Source organism: Spea bombifrons, chromosome 3, assembly GCF_027358695.1.
Source record: "Spea bombifrons isolate aSpeBom1 chromosome 3, aSpeBom1.2.pri, whole genome shotgun sequence".
Classification (NCBI taxonomy): domain Eukaryota; kingdom Metazoa; phylum Chordata; class Amphibia; order Anura; family Pelobatidae; genus Spea; species Spea bombifrons.
Genome location: NC_071089.1, coordinates 99,836,546 through 99,848,302, shown reverse-complemented (window position 1 = coordinate 99,848,302; position 11,757 = coordinate 99,836,546). Strand labels below are relative to the sequence as shown.

The window sequence follows — 11,757 nt, the reverse complement described above, 5'->3', positions numbered from 1 at the left end:
ATGTTAGCAACGATAATAAATGTAGTTGTGATTCCAAAGCATATATTTTTGTAAGTCATTGACCCATAATAGGCAAACGCAGGATCCTTTCTCCAGCTGTTGTAATGTGTCTTTAACCCTCTGACTTCACAACATTCCTGATGGCTTCTTCAGATCTCTAGGGACTCATAACCTGTCACACTATTACGATGATCTACAGCCTAACAAATTCCCCTGAACATCTAACATATGGGTCTTTTACTGAGCACAGCATGAAACGGCATATCATTGCCAATTATGGATGAACCCCTTTGCTGCTGGAAAGGCGCGTCGTGCGTAATCTTATAACAGCATTGAAGAAGTTAAACCACCGTTGACGGTGCAAGTCGTTTTTCCATTTCGTGTTGTAACCACAGAAATGTACTAAATGTGTTAAACTGTGCAGTGCCTCAGAGGGGTCATCCATTATTCCCTACAATCATTTTCATTTTTTTGCTTATAATTAAAATTTAGGAGTACTTAAAAAAGCTTGCGTTTTAAAGGATTTGCTTAGGGAATCCCTGTCACAGCAAACAGGTGGGTGAAGTCTTCTTCATAGGTATTCGACTGAATTTACTCACCTTTTTGCTTGAGGTCTTAAAAGGATTTCCAACTTAATAGGCAAACATGGTTCATCCATAGTAAATGTATAATAGTCTATGAATTCTTAACCTTTCTCTATTGTGTTACGAAATCTGTTACGTTAACGGGCTTTTTAGCGTATAATCTTGATGTTTTTTTTCTAGATAAAAAAAACAATGAGTTCCCCATTTCTGTGGTCTAATGAAACCTATCTGTGATATCTATTAAATGATATCATTGTTTTGTAACATTTATTTAGGGATAACATGCTGATGTTTTAGCTTTGTGTAATCCTGCAGCAATTTTCTGTTTCATGTTTGTTTAATATATTTATATTTTTTCTTAGGTATGGTTTAGCAACCGTCGTGCAAGATGGAGGAAGCAGGCAGGAGCCAACCAGCTGATGGCCTTCAATCACCTCATCCCTGGGGCATTTCCCCCAACGGCTATGCCAGCTTTACCAACTTACCAATTAACAGAGTCTTCTTACCAGCCCACATCCATACCACAAGGTACATCCTTAGGCAGTTGATGAAACCAGTGCCGCAGGGTGATTTAATGGGTGTCCTATTAAGATGGGCATTCTTATAGCAGTTGGGTACTTTAGTCTATTTATGCACACTCAGGACCTCAAATGATATACATATACATCCATGATGTACAGAGCCTCTTGGAGACCCGGTTCTCAGTTCTAGAGTATATGAATATAGTCAAGACTGTGTTTACTATTGTGAAGTTTGGAAATGCACCACTGCACAATAGTTCATGCAGAACCGATTCACTGTGGCGGCTTCCTTTTCGGAGGTGTTTCTTGGAAATCGGATAATCTATAGTCGTTAGTGGCCAGGAGTGTGTTAATAAACTCTGAAAGTAAGTAAAAAGAAGATACAGAATCATGAAAGGGGAAAAAAAGAATACAAAAAGGGCACAAAGATTTAAAGGCCCACAGGGATGGTTGACGGCTTTCATACTTACGATACAATTATTTTTATTCCAAGCAGCATTGAATTTCTTTCCTTTTTGTCTGCCATCAATTTGTTATGGGAGCAACTCAGTGGAGCCATCATCCTTCACTCCCTCCTTGTTAGAAATTATATTTTTAAAGGGACATAGATTTCCCCAACAAATCTATTAAAACCGCATGTTCAGTATCGTGTGCCTGACTTAACCAATTGCTTGCCAGTTTTTAATGCTGTGCTTTGCATCCCCCTCTGGCAATCAAAGGGTCAACAGGTGTCTCATTAAAGGATGGAAGGGTTAATATATTCTGTGCTTTACTCTCTTCTCCAGCTGTTTCGGATCCCAGCGGTACCCTTCACAGACCCCAGCCTCTCCCTCCAAGCACTGTTCACCAAAGCAGCCTTCCTTCCAATCCGGACAGCAGTTCGGCATATTGCCTGCCCAGCGGCCGCCATGGATTTTCCAGCTACACAGACAGCTTTGTGCCCCCATCCGGCCCTTCCAACCCCATGAACCCCAGCATTGGCAACGGCCTTTCACCTCAGGTCAGTGCAGTGTTTTCATTCCTTTAGCTGAGTGCCAGAACCAAACAGCCTTAGCACCTGAGGCAAAGAAGGAAGAAATTGCCAAATTCAAACCATAAAGCGCTCTTTATATGAGCCACATGATTTCGTTTTGCAAATTTCCTTCTTTTTCTTTTTTTCACTCCTGCACCCCCGCCTGGCAACCTCTAATGCTATGGTTGGTAAGCTATCTTTTTAAGTGTTTTTTCCCCCTTCCAAAATAACATTGACCTTTCTAGCCGAACAAACACTGGCCACAAGGCAGGAAATGCGAGGGATCCAAAAGTTTAAAGAGCACAATGTTTAACACTGCCCATGCCTTTCGTACAACCGCGCACATACAATAACATTTCAAACCACGAAATCCAGACATTTAAGGGAAAAAACCCTTATAGAGGAAACCTAATCTTATATCTGTGTTCATGTCCGTCTAGCACGGAACTTAGAGTGCTTCAGTGATAAAGTACCGTATTTGCTCGATTATAAGACGAGGTTTTTTCCAGAGCAAATGCTCTGAAAAATACCCCTCGTCTTATAATCGGGGTCGTCTTCTAATCAGACCCCAAAAAAATGCTGGCGCCATGCTGCTTACCGGTCGCGAGCAGCGTCTCTTCTGTTAGAAGCAGGGCAGGAAGCTTGCAGCGTCCTCACAGAACTCTATCTCCCCCCTCCCTCCTCTGAGGGCGGGGCCAGAGAAGTTGCTACAGCCGGTCCCCTGCAGAAGTCTGCGAGTGGGAGATCTGCAGTTCAGGTGAGGGGGTGGGGGAGGGTTTTTGAGTATGTGTGAAGTGTGTGTGATTAAGGGAATGAATGAGTATTTAAATGTTTGTGAATGAGTGTGAGTGTGTGTGTGATAGCATGGATGTGTAAGGGGGGTGGGGGTTGTAGCATGGCATATGGAGGCTGTAATCCCACTGCTATCATCCCCAGGTTCCAGCATGTACTGGCTGCCTTGGCTTGATAGGAGTGTGATTGCTGTTAGCAGTTTGATATATATATATATATCAAACTGCCAACAGCAATCACACTCCTATCAAGCCAAGGCAGCCAGTACATGCTGGGTTAAAAGGCATATCATGGGGCTGAGTGGCATATAGGGGGTTAAAATGCATTTCTGGACCTCCAGAAATGCATTTTAACCCCCTATATGCCACTCAGCCCCATGATATGCCTATATACCTCCAGAAATGCTTTATACCCCCCTATATGCCACTCAGCCCCATGATATGCCTTTTAACCCCCTATATGCCAGAGTGGCATACAGGGGTATAAGGCATATCATGGGGCAGAGTGGCAAATAGGGGGGTATAAAGCATTTCTGGGGGCAGAGTGGCATAACTGGGGGGGGCAGGTTGGCAAATAAAAGGAAATTTAAAAAATATATTTTTCTCAATCATAGCTTTTATTAAACATGAAAATAATTTACATTAATTAATATTTACTGGTAAAACTTTTTCCCTATAGGGTAGTCTTATATTCAGGCTTTTTGTTTTTTTCCTAAATTAATATTTTGATTTTGGGGGGTCGTCTTATAATCGGGGTCGTCTTATAATCGAGCAAATACGGTAGGTTATGTCCGTATGCATTTAAATGGGGAAGGGGTATTTTTGTTGCATAAAACTAGTATATGTGTTATTATTATATTTGAGCGGTAAGTAAGAAATAATAATTCTAAAAAAAATGTCCACGGGCATCCATAAATGAAGGCACCAACTGCACCTTGGGAATACGTTTCAATGCCATAATTATTCTGTTAATTTCCATTCAGAGGATGGGGGTTGTTTTTGGGAGTTCCAGTAAAATAAATTGACTTGGTAATTGAGTGTCAAAAGGTTGGTTAGATTTTGTACGGTCCACATCTGCTGGAGGCTGACTTGACATTGTTAATGTGTGCCTAAACACAGGGTATTTTATTATATCACAAGGACTAATATTCAGGTGTCTAATAGTTTCACAGAGCGGCATGCAATCTATAATTAAAATCAGACTTCTTTGTGGGGCTAAGTGGGGGCATCTTCACAGCTATACGTCCTCACCGAATCCATCTTCCGCCCGGCGGTGAGAGGAAACAGAAGGATATTGAGAATGACATAAATGAAAAGTGAAAAGACAATTATACCCAATTACACACTCATCAGCATAGCTCTAGCAGTGAGAGGGCATCTTAATAGGCAGAAAATGAGATTTTAATGGCACAAAGGGGAGCAGAAATAACGACTTAACGTCTCTTTGCTGTCCTCAATGTGAGGTTTGCATCTTTAGATGGACACAGCTACTCTCTGCTAGACAGTGATAAATCTCTAAGAATATAAAGTTCAAAGGCTTTGGAGTTAAAAAGGGTGAACAGTAAAATATAGGGGAATAAACATTATTGCCTCCAGGCAAAGGGGGAAAAACTCATAAAACCCTCGATTTCTATGTGTAATTAAGTTTCATTGCACATTTGCAGGATGACGAAACTTTCCAGCTTCTAATAGACTTTGGGTCTAAAATTCATCTGTTTGATATTTTCTACTTTTTCAATTTCACTTCAAATAATTTAAGAAGAACCAATTTATTTCCTTAATTAACTCGAATGAATATAATTTATCTGCCTATTTTTATTTATATAAAGTAATCACGGGAAAGTGATTTCAATTGCTAATCAGGCTGAAAAAAATGACCTTTTGCTGTATTTTGTACTTAAAATGATCTAAATGTGCTATTTGAGTGTAATCATTCCATACTGAGAAACATATAAACATATGCTATACATCTCACAACTTATTTGGGCTATTCTAAGACAAATATTTATAAGATGGTGGTTTATTTCCCACCATGTGTTTGCTATAAGGGGTGCCAAATGGAACGTGTTTGTGGACCTTTTAATATTAAGTTGGAATGAAATACAATCAATAAACCCCAAGGAACGCAGCCACCTGAAAAGGTCGTTAAAGTGATAAGTTATTTGTGATCTGTTTTAGTCATCACAGCATATGGAAGCACTTCAGAGGCATTGAATGACCATCTCATCCTTTATAGTACTGAATAGCGAAGAGTCGCTTAGAACACACACACACACACACACACACACAAACATTTATAAAAGGAGCAGTATATCTAGGTTTGATGTTCCGTGTCAACCTATTAATTGATTAAAACAAAACACAGCCCATTTGGCCAGTTTTTTTCCTGCTGTTAATATCTCAAAGCTTATTTGGTGTTTGCTCTTGTTTTATATTCTGGATCGTCGTATGCCCATCCCGTGCATGTTTAGATTAGCTCCCTGTATCCTTATTGTAGTAGTGTAGACACTGAAACGCTGTCCTGACTATGGACTTCATGCATGGGCTGTGAATAGAGCTAAGGGAATTATTCAAGAGCTGATTCCATGAGACTTGGACCCTCCTTACCTCTTGTTTCTGTAAGTCAGATTCTTATGCAGAATATCATGACGCTACATGAAAACAATAAATAATATATATATATATATATATTATATATATAATGAGGGGATATAATAGCTATTGGCCCAAACCAAACTATATCAGGCAACACAGAGGGATTCAGAGATTGGAATTACTGTAGGATAATATAAAATTAGTTAAATAAGGAAAATTCGTGAAGTATGCAGTGTACTTTTTTGATTATATTTTAAGAAAAATTGGTTAATAGACATTAAATATGTGTGAGCGCATGTACTTTCTCCATCTACTGCATACAAAAAATTCATACTGCATACAGTACACAGTGTATGGGATACTCAAGTAGTCTGAGCTTAGTAAAGGAATTTAATTATTGATTATTATATGGTTTTTGGATATTTTTATTTCAGTTTCTTAGAAGGCAAAACAAGGTAGATATGCTTTACACTGAAAGAAAAATAAATGTCCTTAAGGGACAGATATTCAAACCCCCTACAAATACTCAGCGTAGACTGATCTCAGCATTAAGATGAGTAAAAATGAATCCCATGGAGGTGTTATCCTGATCAAATACAAATGATGGAGATATCCATATAAACCGTCCGAGGGATACAAGCTGCCATCAGATGATTCATGCCCGTGTGAACACAGCTCAGGAATTTGGAGACACTCGGCGGGAATAGGAAAGAGCAGGTGGCAACATTTTTCTTAGAACAGAGGGCTGTGGGCCGCATCTGTTTCACATCACAATAGAGCAGCGCTCTGGACATCTTCAGGACAACGTGCCCAGTTTCCTGTAGGGCTAGCTTCTGTAAATTACACGCTACACATGTGTTAGGATCAAATATGAGCAGCACACATAAATTCTAGCAGTCATTAAATATTAACCCCTTTGATACTTAATACTTCCCCAAAAAGCATACTCCAGATGAACTATGTATCTCTACATACTTGGATGAAAAATTCATGGTAGAACATGGAGCCTTTCACCCACATATGCAGCAAATGTAACAATGTACTACAATTAAGTTCTATTTATTTCTCCAAACCTTTGGTTTTAGTAACTTTTAAGCTTTTCTCAAACTGTGTTTAGCTCCCATGTACTTCCATTCAATTAAAAGAAAAATCTTGCCAATATATCGCCTTTCCATACTTAGCACGTATGCTGTAGTTTTAAATTGATAAATGATCCCCACATTTGGGTGGAAGGTCAGTGAGGGTATATTGATGGTATCTCATGCAGCAATGAAAATCAATTAAATTTGCCTTTCCAAACTACTGGGATCGTCTCGTACTAGATGAGGCATACCATATGTTAACAGCTCTGCATCTTCAAACGCTCATAATTTGCTCATCTATGGTGAAATCAGAGCTTGTCTTCAACAGGAAACAATGCTAACTAGATATTCACTGGTTTTGTAAAAAGGATTAGACCGAGGTGACCGTGCCCTTCCCTTGGCTCTGTGTTCAGGTGAAAAGGTCAAAATGCAAAGAAAATACTGAGGTCTTGAAGCCCGGGGCTACTTCCCTTTTTAGCTTTAAACAGGACACATGCAGGAAAATCAAATTACTGAGATGTTAATTGAGTGCAGGTAGATACAAAGAACAACAGAGTTCACAACGCACAGTGAATTCCCACATACAATACAGTAACCACAGCAGCTTCTATGACAGCATCAACACGCTCTTCATTGGGTTCTTTTTACATTTTTTACAACCTCCCATTTTGAAACACAAATAGTGTATTAAATGATTCGTGTTTTAAGTGATAATGCTTTGTTTTGTTGTGTACGGAGATAAAAAAAAGGTTTTTTTAACAGTAGGTAAAGCTGTAAATAAAAGAGTTGGCATGAGCAATGTGTAATATTGTCCTTTTTCCTTACAGGTTATGGGTCTCCTGACAAACCATGGCGGAGTTCCTCATCAGCCTCAAACGGACTACGCGTTATCTCCTTTGACTGGCGGTCTGGAACCCACCACTGCTGTATCAGCAAGCTGCAGCCAGAGACTAGAACACATGAAGGGTTTGGATAGTCTGTCAACATCACAGTCCTATTGCCCACCAACCTACAGCACATCAGGGTATAGCATGGAGCCAGTTACAGGATATCAGTACGGACAGTATGGGCAGAGTAAGTCGCTATGTTTACCAATATCGCTAGAGGTGTATGGGGTCCTGTGCAAGCAAAAAGTAATTATTGTAATTAATTCAACGTTGCTTAAATTGATGTTTGTTATCCAGTAGAAGTGGTGGTTTTTAGAGCACCACTTCTTGAGTCGAGATCAATGGGTATCAGTGTGTAGCGGCACAGGGGAGATTTCGTAAAATCAAGTAAAAAAATAAAGTGAATTTTACTTTAAATTATTTTACAGAGGCTGAAAGTTCACAGAGATTTTGTAAATCATTTTCAGCATGCGCGTATAGACATATTTCTGCTTCTGAGCTTGAACCAATTTTTAACTACTTCCATCCAAGTGTCCTGCTCTTTTCAAGGGCACTGATTTGACTTTTTATCAGATAAAAATAGAAAACAAGAAACATTGTAGCTTACAACAGAAGGTTGATGACTCTCTGTTTCTCACTGAGTCTCTTTTGTCTCCGGTACCCGTTGATTGTTCTCTGCAAAACATCTGTTGCATAATTATTTTCTTAAGTGATGTCAAGGACATCTTGACGTGATTACGTGCCGAGACATGAGACCTGACCGCCATTAGGTAAAACAGAAGGTTTAGCCCGACATGCAGTAACCACGGGCATGCCCTGTATTAAAAACATATGTCTTTAATCAAGCCTGCTCAAGAGTCATTAATGTATGTGATCCCAGATTGTGAGGGGTTTGTCAAACTTGTCCCTGGAATAAAAATATTAGACTATTCTTTGATATCTCGGTATTACATATGACAGTGTCAACCTATGGTTCAACATTGGTCCTTGTGAAATGGTCTTAATTCTTCTAAACATATTTCCCTTTTTTCCTGCAGGTGCCTTTCATTATCTGAAGCCAGATATTGCATAAAGGAACTGTTCCTCAAGACATGATACGCTCATACGTTTGGATAGGAAGGGGGATCTCAACAGCTCACCGGCCCATTTGGGGTTCAGCTGCAAGACAAAACAACAAATATTTCTCCCTCGCTTTGCCAAGAGTGGAGTATGTTTCACGGGAGATGCTTCAATGCAAGAGTTTGTTTAGTGCAGCGTTGGATGTACAGTGCTTTTGCTAAATGGACATATGTGACTCCAGGGACTGATAAAACATTCCAAATGCTGAAACAACAAACTGTTTACAACCTAACAGAGGTCGGATCTTAGCAAGTGGACAACGACCATGGCCCTCACTAACGGCTTCATACAAATTCATTTAAAAGACATAAGTGAGTCAGGGAATGGTTTCAATGAGTTTCCTCTAATCACCTGTTCCAGATACCAACTATGGAGGCGTTTTCCACATAGCACGCGGACATGAAATAGAAAGTGATCAGTGGATAGATTTTTTTGTGCTTTAAATTGTGACCAGTTGTGTTAAAAATTTCGTTGTGGAATAGCTCGATTTGACAAATTACATTCCATTTCTTTGTTTAATCGCATTCAACAAGTCCTTACAATAGTCAGTACTTAACAGTGGCATAAGCGAACTAGCATTTGTTTTATGTTTATAGAAAACGAACACCCAGAATTTGGGAAAGTTTGTTTGCTGTGGAAAAAACGCATAGTTGAGCGAGGAACACCCAATGCCAAATTTGGACTCAAAAGATACTGATTTTATGGCTGTCAATCAACGTGCAATACCATGCCTCACTTCGACTGTGGGAACACCTCTTGGCCACGGCTCATGAATACAATAGACTTTCACATTTCTTCCGCAATTATTTTTCATTTTGAAAGAACTCTGTTGAGCTTGGTTAGACATTATTTTATATATGAAAGAAAGCAACACTTTGTATTTTAAGGCAAACACATTCCGCCATTTAGTCTGTTCTGTTTACCAGTGAGATACCTTGAAGATTAATTTGTTAGACGTAAGTCAAATGTTCAGAGAGTCATCGTCTAGAAATCTTAACATGACTAATTTCTGGAGGGTAAAACATTATGGGGTGGTTCCAAAGTCTTCATTTGGGGTTGATGTATATATCAACAACATGCGTCCTACCTAAGACAATGGTTCTTTGGCTCCTTTAATATACTGGAGGAAACCTCCAATAAAATGGAGATTCTCCTGCAATGAGGGTGTTGAAAATGTGTTCCATGATATGTGAGGGGGTGGGAAATTACAGTCTATGTTATTTATTTCGTTGTTTTCAAGAGACGTGAGATAGGGTGCAAAAATACATTCCTTCAATAATTTTGTTTAATAAATTAGGGTATTTAGATAGTATAGTTAGTAATGAGATCGGCTTTCGTCTTAGAGGTGATGGAAGAAGTTACATTTTATCTGTTCTTAGCCGCTTCTACCGGCAACAGATGCTGCAATATGTTTCATGTAAAAAGTGCAGTAAATAATTACTATTTATAATAAATACTTGCAAAGCAATCTTGTCCTTTTTTTTTCTCACTGTACACTGAGGGGCCTTGTGATTTAATATTGCTTTAAATAGCTGCACAGGACAACGTATGTGTTTTCCACGATGTTTGTTTTCAGTGTTCCATAAATAAAAATACATCGTGTTCCACACAAAATGGAGAAAATGACCTGTGAGAACATTAATCCAGTTTGGTTTTCCATCACACAAATGTTAAGACTGCAGGAGGCCCACATATTGTAAGCACACGTCTATCATTACTTCAGGTTAGTACTGAAAGGGCTTGTGTGCTCTGCCATACTAGGCCGCAATTTAGAAGCAGGTACGTTGGACCAACAGCAGTGGTTCTCCCCATTGAATAACACGAAAAGAATGAATATGTATATGTGCTATTCCACATATACGCATGCCTGGGAGCTTTATACATTAAGTCAATATTAACCATTTAATAGATCATCATAATGATTCTGTTGTAGTGGGACAAGCATATGGTTCTAATAATGGTCCTTATGGCTTGTCAGTATGTAACAGTATTTTGAAAACAGCTGGAATTCTCCGAAATGATTGCACTTTTGCACTCTTGATGAGCCCGGCTGAATTCTGGGTTTAGCCACGTGATAGCTCCAGCTTATCCTGGCTCGCCAAGAGTAGAGGGGTGCCAACTGAAGCCAATCTCATCGATCTCTTCATTAGAGGTTTGCTCGTTTTAAGCCCCTGTATGTGGCACTTGGCTTGACAAGACTAGCCTGGGTTGCAGACAAGCACTCAAGGGACTTAATCTGGTACTTTATGGCTGGGAAGTTGCAAAGGTTTAGTTGATAGATTCAAGAACAACAAGTCCTGTGAATTATATTATATAATTGTTATTGATTAATTTTTTTCCCCACATATGCACCCATGATGCATACATTGATTATCTGGCCATTCTGTCCGAATACCTACATCCAACTATTGTAAATGGCTAAATAGTTTTAGTGGATGACTAGTGGGTAGGAAATTAGGGAGATTCATTTGGAGTCTACATGACCTACTAATTTAGGTATTTAAGAACTAAACGAAATTTTTGAACAAGTGCAAACCGTATTATATGTACGGACTGAATTAAAAACATTCACGCTGATGGTATAATGTAAAGACTTCGGAATAAAGCAATAATGTAACCGCAGTGCTTCTTCCTTAATATCTGCTGCTTGTAATGTCTCGGCCTTGCATGCATGTACAGTGTAACGTTTCTGCGCTGTCTGTTCCGTGAATACACAGAAATTACACAATGCTAAGCAGAGGAAGAAGAAACCACAAGGAGGTTATGGAAAAATAAACAAAGCCAACATCAAGAGACTATTTGTTTCTGTTGCAAATCTGCTGCTGAAACAAAGAAACGCATCCCCCCAGATAACAAGAGGGAGGCCCCCACTTTATCCTCAGGCAACCCCAAAAAAAGTTACGGTTACGACATTGCCCCACCCAAGGGCAAAACCAAAAAGCTTGAGTCATGGTACATTGTAGTTGGCATTCATTTCGAGTGACAAAAGGAAACATGTTGTGAGTTTATTCTCTATAACACGCAGTAGGCTCATTAAATCGCTGGGGTTTTGGTGTCGCTCACCTGCTGATCCAATAGAACCGCACCCTGCTCCATGTTTTATACACTGGATAATGCATATTTCTACACACAATCATTAAAACGTTGCCTACGGTATTTCAATATG

The 11,757-nt window shown here is 39.4% G+C and overlaps 1 protein-coding gene across 4 annotated transcripts in view; it reads left to right on the top strand.

Annotated features, from left to right (window-relative positions):
- The window catches only part of PAX3 (paired box 3), a 43,669-nt gene extending 33,610 nt beyond the window's left edge, over positions 1-10,059 (top strand). For all 4 annotated transcript variants that reach the window (XM_053459264.1, XM_053459262.1, XM_053459263.1 and 1 more), the window contains exons 6-9: positions 947-1,112; positions 1,891-2,105; positions 7,413-7,659; positions 8,510-10,059. In XM_053459264.1, coding sequence (XP_053315239.1) covers positions 947-1,112; positions 1,891-2,105; positions 7,413-7,659; positions 8,510-8,544 — 663 coding nt within the window. In that variant the 3' untranslated portion in view covers positions 8,545-10,059. The remainder of the gene's footprint in view (positions 1-946; positions 1,113-1,890; positions 2,106-7,412; positions 7,660-8,509) is intronic.
- Positions 10,060-11,757: the final 1,698 nt, after the last annotated feature.